Source organism: Larus michahellis, chromosome 1, assembly GCF_964199755.1.
Source record: "Larus michahellis chromosome 1, bLarMic1.1, whole genome shotgun sequence".
Taxonomy (NCBI): domain Eukaryota; kingdom Metazoa; phylum Chordata; class Aves; order Charadriiformes; family Laridae; genus Larus; species Larus michahellis.
Genome location: NC_133896.1, coordinates 196,231,227 through 196,250,416, shown reverse-complemented (window position 1 = coordinate 196,250,416; position 19,190 = coordinate 196,231,227). Strand labels below are relative to the sequence as shown.

The 19,190-nt window shown below is 36.9% G+C and overlaps 1 protein-coding gene across 12 annotated transcripts in view; it reads left to right on the top strand.

Moving 5' to 3' along the window:
• Window positions 1-19,190, top strand: part of NBEA (neurobeachin) — a 512,894-nt gene that overhangs the window by 481,356 nt on the left and 12,348 nt on the right. For 8 of the 12 annotated variants that reach the window (XM_074567614.1, XM_074567653.1, XM_074567643.1 and 5 more), the window contains 5 exons: window positions 3,751-3,840; window positions 5,353-5,545; window positions 8,748-8,819; window positions 11,001-11,156; window positions 12,069-12,239. In XM_074567614.1, coding sequence (XP_074423715.1) covers window positions 3,751-3,840; window positions 5,353-5,545; window positions 8,748-8,819; window positions 11,001-11,156; window positions 12,069-12,239 — 682 coding nt within the window. Of the gene's footprint in view, window positions 1-3,360; window positions 3,424-3,750; window positions 3,841-5,352; window positions 5,546-8,747; window positions 8,820-11,000; window positions 11,157-12,068; window positions 12,240-19,190 lie in introns of all 12 variants that reach the window. The other 4 variants (XM_074567680.1, XM_074567671.1, XM_074567633.1 and 1 more) reach the window with 2 other exon arrangements.

Here is a 19,190-nt window from a genome sequence, read left to right as displayed (position 1 = left end):
GTGAATGTACAACTTGCCTTTAAGCATAAGAATCGGAATATCCAATAGTTTATTTCCTTTGAGCAAAATAAATTGAGGATATCGCTCATTGTATCTAAGATTAGTATAATTCATAAGATTGGATGGTTTTATATATTGATTTCTTGACCAAAATACATGTAAAAATACAACATAGATCTCTCTATTGTTGTTAAATGGCCAATACTAAGCACCATGAAGTTGTGTTTTGCTTGATGGCATAAATAAGGATGTGTGCGATTAAGTCATTTTAACCTTTGAATTGCTAGCAAGTTTGCAGATATTTTTTCTTTCCTTGTTCTGACCTGTGATTATCAAGAAATAGGCTAAGACCCATTTTATCTTTCTGCAATACGTGATCATATCCTAGCACGTACTCCCTGAAGTGTCTGGAGTACAAATCTCATTTTATGTGTATTAAAAACAGTGGGGAATCTCAAATCAGCTCACTAAATAGCTTTTCTGCAACACCTTATTAAGAAAGTGAAAACTAATGTAATTGCCATTTTGCTGTTCCAAAAGCGTTAAATCTGGCAGCCGCTGAATTCCAAGCTGATATTATTTCTACATGAAGGACATTTGAAGGTGAAATGAGAATAAACTTTATTTTATTAAAATTCATATTAAATTGACTAGAATGTGTGTCTCAGGGAGAGGTATAGCACTTTGCACACAATACTCAAGATCTGATGGGAGAAAATGAATTGATTAATTAGAATGAAATGTTTAAGACCATTAAATAAATCTAAAGTTTGATGATTTACAGTTCAAGAAAAACTGCTGTGTGTACTTACCGGTTTTCAGATTAATTTCAGATACAGCCAGAGTTCTCTTGTAAACAAATCAATGTATTACATTATTATTCACAGATCTGTTCTGTACCTGCTTTTCATTTTGTGTCAAGTGATCTGATAGGAGGCAGCATTAGGAATACCCTTGGGCCAGTCACTTTATCTCTGTATGCTTATGTTTATCTTCTGTGTTAAGTTTTGACAAGGTTTTTCTGTCCTTTTTAATTGTTGTGAGCTCCAGAGAGGAATGCCAGTTGTAGCTGCGCGCAGCTGTGGTGTTGTGCAGACTATGGTCTCAGTGCAGTAGTTGAAAATTACGGGTATTTTTTAAGAAACATTGTTGAGTTTCTTTAATGCTGCTAAGAGTTGTCAGTTTTACAAATGGTATTTTTGAAAGAAAAGGATAATGTTACTATCCATGGGGTGGGGGAGAGAGGCCTGTCTTGTAAGTGCAAGCCAGCAAAAATATTCCATATTCCCTGAGTATCAAGGTCTTGATTCTGCATTTTTTCTGGTTACAGAAGGACTTGGCATTAACTTAAATGTTTTAAAATATGAGCGCGTGAAGTATGTAAGTGAGTATTTACCAGGACATCCTCAGCTGTAAAATAATAGTTGCTTTTGACAGTTATAAGTGTTTATTCCTCATAGTCTGAAAAATTCATGCTGATTTATTATTGTATTCTGCTTCTCTTTCTCTTCCTCTGTTACTGTCATAAATCTACCTGAACTGGGTGGTGAGGCCAGCAAAGTTTATGTGTGCATAATTTACAGCCAAACAAGCAGAATTTGCCAAGACTGGACAACATGAAAGTAAACATGTAAATTAGAATTGGGCTGCACTGAAATAAAATTTAATACTTCATTTCAATGTGCCTGTGAGAGAACAGAAGTATTATTTAAGGGATCACTATAAAGGGTGGGAGAGGATCTAGTTTTCGTTCAGTATTGCTGCCAAATACAATTCACACTCTTAGTTCAACACAGAATTCTTTCAAAAATTAAAATTAAATTAACCTTGATAATTATTTGAAAAAAAAAGAAAAATGGAAATTACTTTTCTGAAAATGTCATTGACTGATCTGCATGGAAGCATATATCACACAGTGCCTGGTATTGTTAATGTTAGTCTTTGTCATTCTGAAAATGAAATTCGCAAACAAGTATCATCCTCTTCCCTCCTCCCCACCAGGCAAATCAGTTCTAGAGTACTGAATGTAATAGAAAAGACTACCTTTGATTTGACTTGAAGTGAATTTTATATTCCTGTATAAAAAGTATCTGCATGAGTAAAGATATCTACATGGTGTGTAAAGAGGTACTACTTGTATGGTAAACACATACACATATGCCCACACAAATGCCTTGGTTTTGCATAAAATTACTCTATGATTTTAAATTAATTCATCATTAAATGATGTTAATAAAATCCAAGATGTTCACCACTTCCCAAGAAACACTCTGTGCCTTGGACACTGAAGTTCACTGCATTAGTCAACAAACAAGAAATCACCTGTACCGGGATAATTACAGCATCAAATGCGCTAGGGCTAGAATCCATTGAAAGTCCTTCAGCTGCTTGACTGGATTTTGCATTAAGTTTCTTCTTCAGCAACCGTTTGTTTGTGGTATTCCATTATATACCTGTCAATCTAGGGCATCAAGAGTGGTAGATATTAGTGACCTGTTAGGAAATCTCTCTCTAACAGCTGTTCTTGCATCTATGCTGTGAAGCAGAGGAAAACAGATTGGCTTGTAGGAATTACAAAATATGTAGATTAAAAGGATTCTTCTGTACCGTGAAGTATTTATTGTGCTTCTTAACATTTTATGTCTGAATGAAATAATGTAATTTACCAAGATAGTAATGTTTTAGGGGTTTTTTTCATGTTCCTTGTGTGGTAGCGAATGAAAAATTCATAAAGCTCGCAAGAAAAATATTAAGGGTCAGTAGTGCAGGGTACAGTACATATATAGGTACATAATGCACAGCGCATTTCAAAATCTGCCAGTTTAGTTTTCTATGAACGCTTTAGTCTCGATTTCACAAGGTCAAATAAAATAGTACCCGTCTGAAAAATGAGGAGTGTTCTTTAACAGTATTGCTTTTAGAAGCGGCAATCTTTTGCCGAAGTTTATAAGAATATATATTAAATATATTTTTGTTTGAATGAACCGTTTGAGTAGTGGAAGCATCTCAGTATATGGGCTGTATTCTACTCCCTATTGAATTACTCCAGATTTATTCTGAAAGTCGATTTAAGTCTTGAAGAGTGCATTGAAATTGCTAAGTTTTCATTTCGAACCTGTGAAGCCTGAAAGCCCATGAAAAAATGCAATAAAATTAAGCATGAAATAAATACTCAATGAATGTATGCAACTTGGAAAGATTTTTACATTAGCCTGAATGTGCCTTGGCAAGATTTGCTTCTGGCATTTTTTTTTGTTTTAACCTACTAATGTTGTTGTTGAAATAGTAATTAGTTTGGTTTTATTTTAGTTTATACGTGAATTTTGTTTCTCAGTTTGCTTTTCTTTCCCCCCATTTAAGATTCCAGAGGCTTATTTTATTAGAGATCCTCATACTTTCCTCCTTACAAAGGACTTTATTAAGGTATATATGTTCTTTTTAGTGCAAAAAAAAAAGCTCTCTCAAGACCTGAACTGCATGTCCTCACAGGTTAACATTTTCACATGTAACGCCAGTTGCTGGAAATGAGAATGGTTAGTTGGTTAACTGAAGCATGCTTGAAAGGAGAAGCAAAGCTTGTCTACAAAATACTAACACTTGGATGAGTCTGCAGCCTGGGAGGAGAGCACCGGGTGAATTTTCTGGACTTTTTTCATGGCTGACTTGGGATATGCCTGCATTGTCACACAGTGTGTTGACCTCTCTCCTTGACGCATATTGCTCATGACAGTCCCTCTCCCTTGCCCGCAGGCCATGGAGGCGCAGATACAGAACTTTGGACAGACGCCATCGCAGTTGCTCATTGAGCCCCATCCACCTCGGAGCTCCGCCATGCACCTGGTGAGACATAACTGCTGGCCGGCAATGCATTCCCTTTGAACCTGAGGATCCTTTCTAGGTCATAAAGTACCCATGAAGCAACACTTTCAATGCCCTCTGTGGCCCATGCAGCCGTACTTCCTTTGCGGTGCTCTAGCAGGGCAAGGTGGAGGTTTGAATAGCTTTAGCTGCCTCCAGTCCTGGCTTCTCCTGTCTAATAGTGTATAAAAAGGCCCTATCTTCATAAATATACACTTGATAAATACGTATTTACATTCTTATTTTTGCAAGTAGTGGGAATGACTGCAGGCTTTTCTTAGAGTGAGCATGTTGTTTTGTTTTGTTTTGTTTTGTTTTAAAGGATGCATTGTTAGGGGCTGTTTTATGAACAATGCCTGCTTGACAAAAATGAAGTATTGGAGTTCAAATCATGCCGGAATCCTCCTGTCTGTTCCGCTGGGAAAATACAATGTATATTTTGAATTTCAATTTGAACTCCAAAATTCATTCCCAACGTATTTGTCTCTGCTTCTTGCAAAGAATTATATGAAATAGCCAGACTGAACGAGACAGATCTCTGTGCCCCTCAGTGCCTTTGTTTAAATGCTTAGGGCTAGAAATCATCTTTTAAGTTTTGTAAATCGACAGTAATACGTGCAGTAGTTTCAATCATTTTATCTGTCTACAAGGAAATCACTCTATCTAGTTGTACGCTGCAAAAGTGGGAATTGATTTGGAAGTGTTAGCGGTGTTATTTTAATAATGTGTGTCAAACATACATAATATTTATTTTATATTCCTAAGATATGGATAATATATTTTTAATAATAATTTAAACTGATAAGTAGAAAGGTTTATTTGAACTTCTAGAAATAATTCTATTTGTTATGACAGTGGTTGAAATAAATAACATTAAAAACAGTACTTAATAACAGTATTATTGTTGATGTACAAAAAAGTGTGTCACTTGTAGAATCATCAAATGGGTTTAGAATTACTTACAGACTCCCTCATAAGTATTTACTCTACATAGAATTAAATTGTCTATGTTTGGAAGTGCTGTATTTCATATGAAGATTAAGAAAATTTTTTAATTAAGAAAAACTAAATATCTGTAAGTTTTTGAGTCCCTCTTAAAATTTCTTTTTTCAACCGTTGTAGTTTATAGCAGTTATATTTATGATGTATTAATTGATTAAATCTTTTATTTGATTCATATCTCTATTGTATGAGTATTAACTGCTGTATAGCTTTATATTTTACTGTGTATTAATTAATGCTAATGGTGATTTTGCACCCCGTAATGATAACCCTTACCATACCTATTCTCTACTTGTCCTCGTGTAATGCTCCAATAATAGCTTCTGATCTTGCTCTCCTCCATCACTAGTGTAGACGCGCAGGTAGCGTTGTTTTCCCTGTATGTGCACATGCTTGCCTGCTCTTGTTTAACCTCGTTTTCCCTCAGACCTCCTCACTAATTGTGTTATCCCTTCTGTTTTCTTCTGCTCTCTTCTCCTTTCTACTCAACAGTGTTTCCTTCCACAGAGCCCCCTCATGTTTAAAGATCAGATGCAGCAGGATGTCATCATGGTGCTGAAGTTCCCATCAAATTCCCCCGTCACACACGTGGCAGCCAACACGCTGCCCCACCTGACCATTCCCGCTGTGGTGACCGTCACTTGCAGCAGGCTGTTTGCAGTCAATCGGTGGCACAACACAGTAGGTACGTGTCACAGGCACGTTTCATTCAAATTTGAAGACCTTAACAGTGCAGCTTTAATTTTGAGTGCAATTTAGCTAGATGTGGGTCAATCTCACTCACCTGCCGGTGCACAAAAATTTAACATTTTCTCCAGTTTATGTCAAATAATCAAAGCTTGTGTTTTCTCTGGTGTCATTCCTAGAAACACTCTCCCTGACAGCAGCACATCACCATGGCAGCCAATCGATTTGTGGTTACATCAGGATCAGCCTTTGATATAATGATTTTCGGGAGAGCGCTGCTGTTGTTGACACAGCCGATATTAATATGTCCCAGGTTTCAGAAGTACATACTGGCATGCTAGAGAGGATACATCACTCTCTGCTGCTTGACAGAGATTTCAGGTCTGTCCAGGAGCTTGTCATAAGCCTTCCCTTGGGTCACCATTAGGTAATGTGGGACCCTAAGCAGCCAGAAACCAAACTATTCCGAAGAGAGATTTCCTCATTCCCTCCCAAATGTTTTGTTTGGGAGCCCATACAACGCCCATACAACGAAGTCATCCCAAATTTCCCTTCCAGCCCTTCTTACAACCTCTCCATATTGCCACTAGGACCGTCCTGTCTCCTCACCTGGACGGGTAGGTGCTGAGGTTGTCCCAGGCATTGCTAAATAAGTGGTGGGCCCATGGGGCCATGAGGTATGAACAAGTCACATTTTCTAAGGTAGCTTCCTGCTGTGGTAGCCCTTATGCTGCAGTATCTGGAAATTTTTGAAGGTTTCTTACCACCTGGTAAAAATGAGAAGGTATCTGGTATGTGAGAGTGTAACTCAGTAGCTGGCTCAGGAACTTTGTAGGGACTAGGCCAAAAAAGAAAAATCCTCCACTCTTTATGCACAGGAGAAACCCCTGGACAGAAGTAGTTCCTCCTGGAAAGGGATTTGTGATATTTAGGTTAGATGTCTACCAGCACTAGATATACAGGCATTCCGGATTACCTAGGGATTTCACTGGCTTAAATGTAAACATCTTCTCAGTGAATAATTCAAGTCAGGTGAAATAGATCCCACCTCTGGGATCTCACCTCTAGATCCCACCTCTGGCCAAAGACCGGTGTTACAAGAAATAATTAGAGGAATGAATGGGAATTCCCTTATAGGCATGCATTAGAGGAACTCTCAGAGCAAGTAAATATCACTCTGAATTCTTGAATAGTAATATAAGGTTTAATATCACTTTTATTCTGAACATTTAAATAATGTTAGCATGAATATTAAATTCTGCATGTATTCAGAATGTACCTGTTCTCTGTTTACAAATTTTGCATGGTGGTTTAGAGAGTCCGACAGGAACAGAACAGGAGCTAATTGCCTTTCACAAATCTATGCATTTATGATACTCCATCAGGTGCAACTGCATTAGAAGTAAACATGTTTTGCCCATGTCTGAAGGGAAAAATTTAGAGGGAAAAAAACCCAAACAAAACATTTTTTAAAAATATTTTTGTGATAGTGTCCTCAATGGAAAAGCCCAATGTCAGAAATGATTCAGAGGTACAGAACTGTCCCCTGGTATTTTAAAACTCCTTTGACTAACATTGGTTGACTAATTCCTAATTAATTCCCCTGGCTTTTTCAGGGACATTGCCCAAGTACTCCGTACTCAACATCATTCACGTCTTCTCCATTTGAGAAGGCTTATTTAGTACATGAGTACCCCTTTCTCATCCAGATCGCCAAGTGAGGGAAAGCCAAAATTCCTACCCATACTTTACTGTGAAGAAGTCAAGGTGACTAATATTGCAGTATCCTGGATTTCAAGCATTTTTTAACAAATGTTATTTCGAGTCATCTAGTTTAGTAGAAGTTGTGTTGACTTTTATGATGCATGTGACTGTTAGGTTTAGTTTTTCTTATATACTCTTGTAAAACATAAGTCATGTTGAAAGCATGCAGAATTCACGTCATGAACCAACCATGAACTAATTTTCACACCATTTGAAAACCTCTGGTGTAAATTTCAGAGAGAGGAATACTTTCTCAATATATTATAAGAGGAAGAGACAGGAAAACAAAACTGTTTGGAGAATCAGAACTCCTTCTAATGATGTTCTAAACTTTTTCATCCGGCCTGGCAGTGTCTTTTGTTTTGCAAAAGGCTAATCCAGGACAGGGTATCAATTTCCTACTATTACCATAATATTATTTTAATAAATCACAACTCCAGTATAAAGGATAGGTTCATCTACAGACCACTTCAACTGCGGTGGGATGTATGTAGATCTTTAGAGTTTATACATAGTAGTATGCATTTACATAGCCATCTCACAATAAAAGCAAATGAATCTAAGTTAATACTAGTAAAGATCTGTCCCAAAGTGGTTTGGTTTTGAAAGAAGAGAGAGAAAGGAGGGAAGGAGAGGTTCTCAGAGTAGTGCTTTTCAGAAGCTGTAGACCCTGTTTTCTTGTGCCTCCTCTGGTTGCCTATTGCAGTAGTAGAAATTGGAGTTTATTCTCCAGACTCTGTATCTCCTCTTATGGAGGATATACTTGTGAAACATGGTAATTCCTGACAAAAAATTTATTTTCAGTTGTGATCATTCTGATTTATATGCTAGGGAAGGTGTTCAGAAGAGTCAAAACAATGCTATCCATGCATGAGAGCAGATAACACTAAATATGCAGTCCCTGATGCACATTTGAACAGCTTAAGGATTTCTCAGGATAGAACTAGTAGGAATAATTGTGGCAAATCCCCTGTAGCCAACAATTTCCCAGTTAAAAGTTCTAGATAAAACCATGAGAAGATCCAAGTTTCTGTCGCTTACAGGTTTCCATATGTAAGAAACTCATAACAATGTTCAATCCAATTATTTTTCTTTTCTGCGCTATTATAAGATCTCACCCAGTGCTCAAATATATATAAAAATAAATCTCTCTTACACGATTTTAAAGGAGTTATTAAGTGAATGTTTGTGGCTGCAAAAATTGTGATGAAATTAGTGCTCATACATTTATAGTTACTTTTACATAACTGAAGAATTAACAAATGCATATTTGTGTAGCACAGAACCAGGAATCTTAAAAGATTCATGGGACAAGTAATGCTAAGAAGTTACTTTTTATATATAATCATCCAATAATGCAGTTCTGACCTAGAAAAATTGTATAAAAATTTAGACAACAAGGTTCCTATACGTTTTATTTTTCTTTTCATGTGTAGGCCTTCGGGGAGCCCCAGGATATTCTTTGGATCAAGCCCATCATCTTCCAATCGAAATGGATCCATTGATTGGTATGTCAAGATGAAAATGTAGCAATATATTTGAAAACGGCATTTTCAAGAATTATTGATTAAGCTATATTTGTATATTATGCTTCGTTTAACACAGCAGATAGGAAAATATTTATTCTTGTCAGTCCTGGAGTACTAAAAGCATTAGCTATCAATGCTGAATGAATTACAAGAGTGCTATTTGTTATTAACATCACCACCAATTGGTATTTATGAAATAACCACTTAAGTCAGTTACGTTGTTAGCCCACTCTTTAATTCTGTTCTTTTATCAGGTGACATTATTAAAATAAAATGTGAGGGTCTGGTAGGGTTCACATATTTCATTTCTTACAGCCAGCACTGTGTATATCAGTGCAGATGCAGATCCATTTCTTTTCATTCAATTTATGATTTGGATTGTTTTAGTTGGCATTACTAAATTAATAAAGAAAAGACTGGATTTTAAATTGATGCATGACTGTATTTTTTAAATGCAAAAAATATTGGAGAAAGTGAAGTATTTTGAGAAATAGCATCTGCTAAAACTGTTAGAGAGATTGCAGGGGTTGTATTCCTAACGATCATTATTTCTCTGTAATTGCAACTGTTTGCTTTGTGGTTGGTTGTTTATTTTTTTGCAGTAGGCATATTTTTGAGACAGACATTGGGGATAGGGAAGGTTCTTAGAGACAAATTTGCAGCATTGGTGAGGAAAAAATGCATTTTTAAACATCTCCAGATGAAAAGTTCCTTTTTCATCGGTGTCAATATTCGCAGTTGAAAGATTTATATACAAGTACCTCAGGAGAGTAAGCTTTCTCATTCTGTATGCTTCATTTGCTCAAATAATGACAAAGGTTTCCTCTTCAGATTTTCCTCTCAAAAGCTAGGGCACAACTATTGTGTCCACCTGTTCTGGAAATCTGAGTAATTTGTTATTCCTTATCTTTCAGAGGATGGACATAGAGGGTCTGGTAATTTAAATATGTGTTCTTGGAATGTATATAAACCTGTTATTAACTTTTACAAGCAAATTTAAAATAGGAGTTGGGTTGTTGGTTTTGTTGCTTTTTTTTTTCGGTTGAGTCTCTTCTTTCATGCAGTTTTGAGCAATTTCAGTAGAATAACCAAAAATAGGGCAAAAGAAATTTCATAATATTATCTGCATTAAGTTGTGCTCCTATGTTAGGAGAAACATGTCTCTCAGAGTGAGTTTTATCTCATCTAACTTCAATTAGCTGAAGTTAGTTGTCAAGATTCCCTCCGTAGCTACTGTAGAAAGAGAAACCATCCTCTGGCACTTGGACAGCTATTACAGCGTGAGATGACTTGCCATGTGAAACGATGTCTCCAGTGAGTATAGAGGGTAGTGTAGATCATTAATTTAGATTATATACTGAACTTTTAGAAAGTTAATATTAGGTGAGAGGGAACATACCTTTATTGTATTGCCAAATCCTGTCTGTTGCATCAGAGGAAGTAAAGAGCGCATTACCTGGTGACTCACAGTCCTTCCTAACAGCTCCATTTGACAGTTGGGGTGGTGGGATTCTGCACAAACCATTTCTTTTCCCTCTGTCTGGGGGAATTTCCAGGTGGCATCGCCACTCTTAACAGTACTGCCCACGGCCTGGCTCCCTGCTTGAGGAGTAGGTGTTAAAACAGTGCTGAAAAAGCACATTAGATTTGAATAGCTTCATTGGATCAATCTTTATATCTCGGATGTGGTTAAGCATCTGGAGGTATGGGGGATGTCAAGGTCACACAATATAAGCTGGGATATTTTCGTAGGAGAGATACCAACCAGCACGAATTTACTTTCTGCAGTTATGTTAGCATTGACTTGGTATTTTAAATGGACTTCCATCACTTTCCCCTAGTTCAGTCTGGTTTTGGAGAGTACTTCAGCAGAGCACTTAAAATATTACCACATATTATGCAGTGCATCAGGCAGTTTATAAGAAATTGTCATCTCCTGTAAAATCTTTTGTCTTATTCAAAGGGAAACCAGAAATCTCACAATAATTTTGTGTTTCTGACACCCGTATAGACAGCTCTAATGTTCATATTCAAAATGCTTACTCAACAACAAATTCACAGTTCATTGAAAGTTAAATGTATTCATTTTCTCCTGTAAGTGGATGACAGGAAGGTGTTGGAATGGCTTACTTGTAAAATGTGTTTTGCATTTCGTTACAGCCAATAACTCTGGTGTGAACAAACGGCAGATCACAGACCTTGTGGATCAGAGCATCCAGATCAATGCGCATTGCTTCGTGGTCACAGCAGATAATCGCTACATTCTTATCTGTGGTTTCTGGGACAAGAGCTTTCGAGTTTATTCTACGGAAACAGGTGACCCTCAATACAACCACCTGTTTCTTTGTAGGTCACAAAGTGAATGGTTGTCTCAATACTCCCATATCCAACACCGTGTGCTTACCCCTCAATAAGTGTTAAAGGGCAGTTTATAAAATCCTTGTTTGAGCATAATAGCTTTAAGATGCTTTTTTTTGTGGAAGATAAAGGGCGTAAAAGGAAACAGAAAGGCATGAATTTTGTTAGTGGTAACTTTTGAAAAACCATAGTTATATTCAGGGAATCGATCATATCAAAAGGATCAACCAAAATTTTTTTTACAATATTTTCATGGCTGTATTGTTTCTATCTCTGTTTATTTCGTGTAATAAGGAAGTAGGTTGCATAGCCTGCTACCAGGAGCCAGTATTTTTTTTGTCTGGTTGCTTAGCCTAATATCATGCAGTATATTGCTATAAACTGACCACAATAATAGAAAGAAGGAGGTGATGATCATAATAAACCTTAGTTTGACATGAACATAGAACAAATATACAATTTTAATATAATAATGTAGCACCATTATGGAAGAGTTCATGTGCTGTCTTACGCATATCATTCATGAAATTCACAAATAACGTTCTAACACTATTGCATAAATACTGATGGAGCAGTAACTCCACTTAATATTCAGTGACTGCAGCACTGACTTGATTTTCAGAGATAAGGGTTAGGCTACGGATTGACATAGAGCACAGCCCTCAACAGGAAAATGAAAAGAGAAAAAAAAAAAAAGCTTTATCTTTGTGATTTTTTAACCTTGTTGTAGCATGTAGTGAACTCTAATTAAGGTACATGAGGCAAAAATTGCATTTGAACAGAATATTTATTAGTGATTTAGATAATGATTTCTAAATGATGCAAGTATTTTAAAAAACCTGAATTTGTATTGCGTTGCATTCCCACCAGGAAAATTAACTCAGATTGTGTTTGGCCACTGGGATGTTGTGACTTGCCTTGCCAGATCAGAGTCTTATATCGGCGGTGACTGCTACATCGTGTCTGGGTCTCGTGACGCTACACTGCTGCTTTGGTACTGGAGTGGCCGACATCATATTATAGGTGACAATCCAAATAGCAGTAAGTATATCCTGTAAAAAACACCCTCCTGAGAGGTCCTCCGTCACCCCTATTCATTTTTAGCATTCCTTCTGTCAGCTTCAGAAGGTATTACCAAATATATCGATTACTTCACTTACAGGTTGAAAGTTGGTATAAGAAGAGCACAACATGCTAAGCAGTTCATTGAGTCCTAGTCAAAAAGTGTTTAAACAGGCTGTGCGTGGTAACAGGTAATAGTATGGGAGTAATTCTTAAATTCATAATTGCCTTTATCACTTACAGCATCATGTCATCGTAAACTAGAACAAGATGGCTATGGCCTTTAAGTGACAGGATGTATATCACTATATTTTGACTTTCCTTTCCCCAGAAATATTTTTTGGCATTTTAACTTACTCCTTTTGTGCTACAGCATGCTATATCAGCTGCTTGCCTTTTCAAAAAGGGAACGTCTCACATGCCATGGAATTAAATGAGTGTCTTTGAGAAAGGTCTTTCTATAGCAAGCAAATCTTTGGAGAAGCAATGTGACCGAATAAAAATAGAAAAAGCTAAAATGTCAGAAAGAGTTTACATTTCATTTGTAGGGGACTAACTGTCAGTGCTTTGCAGAGTGAAGGGGACACAATAATAATAATAATATTAATTTAGGTAAGAGGGCACTTAATAGTGCACTACTAATTTACAAGGCCCCTGCATGCAGGCTAGGAATGTGACTGCAGCTAAAGACAAGAGCAACTTTTATCCAAATACTAGACCTGTTTTGCACAACACTAAACCCATTTCATTTAAAGAAGTTTCTGAATTCTGATGATTATTTTCAGCGCAAGGATATTGCCTCTTTAGATAAACATGGAAGAATCCATCACTATCAATTTTGATCTCTGGCTGAAGGCAGTTGTAGACCTGTCAGTTACAGACATCTAAGTGAAGGTATTTCTTCAACTGAATGCCTGGTAGAAAAGTGTTTTATTTGTTGCAAGGTAAATATTTTGTTAATTTTGCAGCAGCAGATTTTTTATTGTGTTTTAATTTTCTTCCTTTTGTCTGTAAGCAGAGGAAAGGGGAGACAGGTAAAAGCCTCACATTCTCACCTGACTTTCTTTTGCTTTTATAACAGAGAGAATGGAGAGGGGGGGAACAAAATTGTGTCACCATAAAAAATTTCTCTGATTTTTATGTATATTACAGGGCTTTTTAGCATTTAGCTTTTATTTAGTCTTTATTTTTAGCATTTTCTCAGATAGGGAGAAATTCCGTCTGGAGAGGAATTTCGTGTCAGGGCACTGTGTTTAGCGTGATGCCATTTTGCTTCTTGAGTGCCTTTGTGATTCATATAAAGTATGAATAATTTCTATGCTAAGAGGCAGAAATAAATAAGAGCTTGCTCCTTTCATTAAAGAAAAAATATAAGACTTATCCTTACTTCTTTTGATAATAGCAGGGCTTGGACAGCCCTGCCATTAGCATCTCCTTACTGGCTGATACAAACCGCTCCAATGCTTTTGCAGATAGATTTATTTTAGTTCTAATACCTTTTTGTCATCATGAACATATATGAATGCAAGAAGGTGGTACTTTTTGGAACCTCGGGTTTAATCTCTAGCTGTGTAACTTCAAAAGTGTCTTGCCTTGGAGATCTTTAATTTTATGAAAAGAAAGGATATCAGTAGGCTCACAGAAATCAATGAAAACAAAACCAAATTGTATGATTTGCTCTCTGTCTCTAACTCTATATGAATAAGGGGCCGTTTTGCCGAAGAAAAGGCCTTATAGTCAGATTAATGGGAAACTGCTGCAGATAGTCATGTCCAGGCAAATGTAATCTCGCAGGCACGGGGAGCAGAACTCAGGAAGATTGAATACCTAAGTCCGCTGTGGTAGCTTCGAAATATATTGATCGGATTTCTTACTACTCATGTTGAAGACATGCTGAAGACTCATGTTGAGGAAGAGTGATGTCATCAATATTATTGCTGTCTCTGGATCTCTACTGGATGAAAGTTACCATGAGTATGCTAATTATGTACTAGTACTGTACTATAACCACAACTTCATGTGTTCTAAACATACCCTTATTAACAGCTGCTTTGACTTTTCATGAACATACACCAGTAAGGATAGATCACAAGTGATTATATGCCTGTAGGATCTTCTGCCTTTTAAAGCTTCTACAATTACTAAGTCTTTCTGCTGAAGTAATGACTACTAGATTCTGTTTCCTACCATGAACAGACGCGATGGTTGTTGTATAACTGATTCCCTGTATACTAATTTTCAGGAGCGAAGCATTCTCAACAATCCTTATGAAAAATATGCTTGAAGCATAGTTAAAGCCACTGAAGTAGTAAAGGAGTATTTCCTGATCTACTCTTCTTCTATACTTACTGGTAGAAGATTAGGATTTACCTTGCAGGAAAAATGAAAGTGAGATGTTCACTGTAGGTCAAATCCAATTAGTTAACATCTTTAGAATGAATTTCCAGAAAGACGTAGATGATATTTTCAGGGGGAAAAAAGGGGGATTAGTTTTTTAAAAGCTGTCATCTGGAGACACAGATAAGGTATTTTACACCACAGACTGTAAGAAGGTGAAGAATTCAAAGAAAAATGTCAGGTATAGTAATTATCTAGGTTAGATGCTTGACTTTATAATGATCTTTTAAGCTGAAAGACAGTTAATTATCAATTTCAACTTCAATGCATCCAATTACCAAAAGGAACTTTAGTTGTTTCAGGAAATGTTAAGGGAGGGGGGAAGCAAGCCCTCAGTCCTAAGCACTTCATGTAATTTAACACTTGTATAGAAAAATGTAGATACTGTTTCATTAGAAAACAGCGATCACCATCATTTATTGTGAAACAGTCTGGGGCAAAAGATTGTCAGAACAAACTCCTGACCAATTCTGCTAAAATTCCATATTCCGGAATCCATGAGTTTAGATAAAATCTTTACTAAACAACTTGTATGTCAATAACCCATCCTGTCAGCCTTGTGTAGAGCCTTCTGCTGAAATACCTGTGCGGGCATGTGCTCAGAGGGTGACCTCAGCTGTGTCTGTGGGAAATACAGAACCAGCTGGAGTTTAAAGAGGAGAATGGAGAAAATTTGTGTCTCGGATAAGACTCTTGCAAGTCACTGCTCCAGCTCAGCAGTCGCAAACTTGCGTGTGAGAGCATGGTGAGCTTCATTTTATAATTTTAAAATAATTTTTCTAATCAATGCATTTATTAAGTTATCACTTTTATTCTACAATAAGTACCAAAAAGGAGTTTCTGGTTCAGTTTGCACTTGTCACGGTTTCTTCATGCTTCTCACAATTGCTGTGAGAAGACTGAAGTTTTACCAGGTTTTAGATACAATTTTTTTCCATGGATTAGCTTTCAAAAATATCTTGTAAAAAAAACCGCTTCTGGTTAAAATGTTTGTCCAGGAAGTGGGAGACTAAGTTCTTGGCCTGCAGAGACTGGGGGAATTCAAACCCTCATTCCCACGTTCACAAGCATATGCTGGCTATCAGGCTATAAATTAATGTGGGAGGGGCTCCCTGTGAACCTCCAGCTTTGGTGGAAAGCAAAGTTTTTTTCTCTGCTCTTGTTTATGGATCTTATGTGAGATGATGATTGGATAGAAATAGAGATAAATCAGGAAATTGGGAACTAAAACTGCATACCTTCAACAGCAGTATGTAGGGCAAATCTTCTCCCTACTTCTAATTTCTCAAACAAAAATTGTTTTCATGGCTATGCGAGGGCCAAGCTCCAATAATGGTGATAGAAAATGTCCTTTTCGAACCTGGACTAGAGGCTGGTGCCTGAGGATACTCCTGGAAAGTGGTAGATGTGGCATGAATCCCTTTAGGTTGAAGGGCCGTTGAATGAAAGTTTTTATGTACCTTTGAGCCCCCCTTATTTCTTTATCCTTGCTTGGATAACTACCACCTTTGGGTGAATGACGCTCAGTCATCTTGCCAGGGTCAGATACCTATTTTCTAAGCCAAAATTGCCCTTCTGAAATAGGTAATCTGAATCTGCACCTTATTAAATTGATGACCACATTATATAAATCTGGTGCAGTTGAGAGAAGAGTGAAAGGAATCTGTTTTCTCTTAGGAAGACACAGCACATGCAAAGGACATAATTTGCTTCTTTTAATTCTTTGAAGTGATCTGGCAAATGTAAATCTTTGCAGTTCTAAGAGATTGAATAGAAAAATTATTGTGATGGAGTTTGACAATTTGTGTTTTGATTTTTTTGTCTTATGAAATATAGGGATTTGTTTTAGCTGAGCACTCATTTGTATACAAATTTCTTCTCACATAGCAACTGTATTAGTCATCACAAAAAGGAGCAAAGAGAGTACATGATATGCCCTGGAGTTCAACATGTATCGTTATAGTTGTTTTATTTTTACATTTTATGATTGCTTTATTGAATGTCTCTTTCAAACAAGTGACTTTGAAAATGAGAATTATCTCCAAGTCTTTGAACAGATACCAAAGTGGATGATAGAATTGCAGGAAAGTGAGGGACAGATGCTCTCATCTGAAACAGACACAAATTCAGAAACTAATTTGGAAGTGATAAAAATTAATTTGCACACTTTAATTGGAATCAGACTCCTGCATGAAAGAAAGGAAGGGTAGGCAGCTTGTGCTAAAAGCTGATTGAATTTTTTGTCAGGTAAGTATGTTGGACTTGGCCGCTTATCCTCTTGAGCCTTTCTGTGCAATATATTGCATTCACCCTCTGACTGGTGTTCTTTAAAAGGATCAATGCTATTCCTGTTTTGTCCCTAGAGCCTGAAATTTCATTGATCTTGGGACTTGACATTTCTCATTACCTATTTTAGCTTCCAAGAGGATGGTCACAAGAGGTGTGAGAGTTAACCCTGATTTTTCTAACGGGATCCGTGCTGACCACTGGAAAATATTGTGTCTATCAGCCCTAAGCTGGATTTGTTTAACATTATAACATAATCCTGAGAGGTGCAAACAATCCATCCTATCTGAGTGAATGTATTCTGTATTTACTTGAAAGGGAGGGTAAGCGCTACCATAAAGGATCTTCGCCAAGTTAACCTGCACTTTTTTTTTAAGACTGTCACAAAGTATACTTTTATGTGTTCATTTTACATAACGTATTTTTGAAACAATTTAAAATTGTGAACATTGCAGGTTTTGTGAGTTTGTATCTTGAAAGAGTAGTTATTCTGAACTCAGGATATTCAATTATTCTTTTATATCCCTCTATAGGGTGCCCTAGTTTAATCTTGAAAGGGCAGCGGTTTAAAAAAAGCCCCCGGTGTGTTCTGTACCAAGTGGACTGGATGACTGTCTGAAGGTCCTTCTCAAGTACATTGGCACACATGCAATCTGCTTTGCCTGTTTAAAGAATTATTATGGTACTTGTATGTTTGTACAATTTAGGTATTAATTTTTAAAATACAGTATCTAAGCACTGTTCTGCCAGAGTAGAAGCTCTTTGAAAACCAGTGTGTAATTTTTACTGGCACCATCTCTCCTCTGGTAGCCAAAGACATCTCTCTCCTAAGATTGCTATGCAAAGGTAAATGAGCCAGTAAGACACCTAAAGTAATGCAGTTATATCTAGAATTTTATCAGAAGATACCTGTGCCCGTGCTTTGCTGCATACCCTGTGGGAGCTGTACAGTGCAGGGTGGTTCAGCAACTTGCCAAAGTTCTCGAAGCAATTAAGTGGAAGAAATAGGAAGAGAAGCTGCAAATCCTTACTCTCCTCTCCTCTGCTGTATTTTTCCTTTTGCGGTCTGGATAGGTGCAAGGTACATGAAAGTCCATTCACCTGGGTGAATTGTTTGTAGATATATACAATGCTGCTCACATTCCTCAGCAAATAAACCCGTTCTGCCAGAGGTGAGAATATTTTGAATATATGAATATTTTTCTGTCAAGAGTTTTTCTTTTACAACCACTTCTCCCTCATGTTGTGGACATTGTTATTGGTTATTTCCTATTTTGAAATATTATTATTTATTGGTCGTAGCCTTATCTTTTCATCAAACTCCAAGATGTTTTTTTTCTGACAGTAAAAATTCAAGAAGGCTATTACATTTTCACTTCCATGAAAGTCATAGTATTTTCTAAGATTTTTTTTTTCTGATAAATGTCACCTCAGAAGTGCCAATAGTAAAGTAAATAGTAAACTAAATTATTTTCAACAAATAATTCAGCTATAGCCTTGTGCTTGCTTCCGTCAAAGTCAGAGATGAAATGGAAGCTGGAATTTGCTGTCTGCTCTCATGTTTCTTTATACAGAAGACTCCTAGATATGTCCCCATAGCAATCTGGAAAAGGACAATATGAGACAAATAGTAACACTGTCTCTTCTCTTCCTTTTCTTCTTCTTTTTTTCCCTTACCATGTGAGAGCACCATTTGTTCCAGAAGAACCTTACAATAGCATTAAGCATTATATTTTTCAGAGAGAAGGGAAGATCTATTTTATTTTAGACTTTGTAGAAGAACTTAGTTGTTTGGAAATGCAACACAGATTATGGTTTTTTTTTCCTTCTGCCCTTCAGTAATTCGGTTCAAAGGTGCTCCTTTGGGGAAATTACAGGGGAGTTTACAGTGATGGTATCTCAGTTCATAGGTAGGATATTTTCACCTGCAATTCCCTCAGAGCTGCAGCCTTTGACCTCTGGCTGCATCTATCAGTGGTGATGTGACAGTGACAGAATATTTTGCTAGATTTTGAATGATTCCTGGAGTTCACAACTTCTGTCCTTAGCAATAAAATGTAATATGACTGAGGTTCTCTTCCCCATGCCACAGCTTTTCCTTTAGAAAGTATCACTGAATAATTTTTCTTCGAGCCCTAAGGGGAAAAATCCCATTTTCAATTACTGTTGGACTGTTACTCCTAATAATGAGATTCCTTTATTAATTTGTATTTACTGAAAAACAGGACTCAAAGATCTATGTTTCAG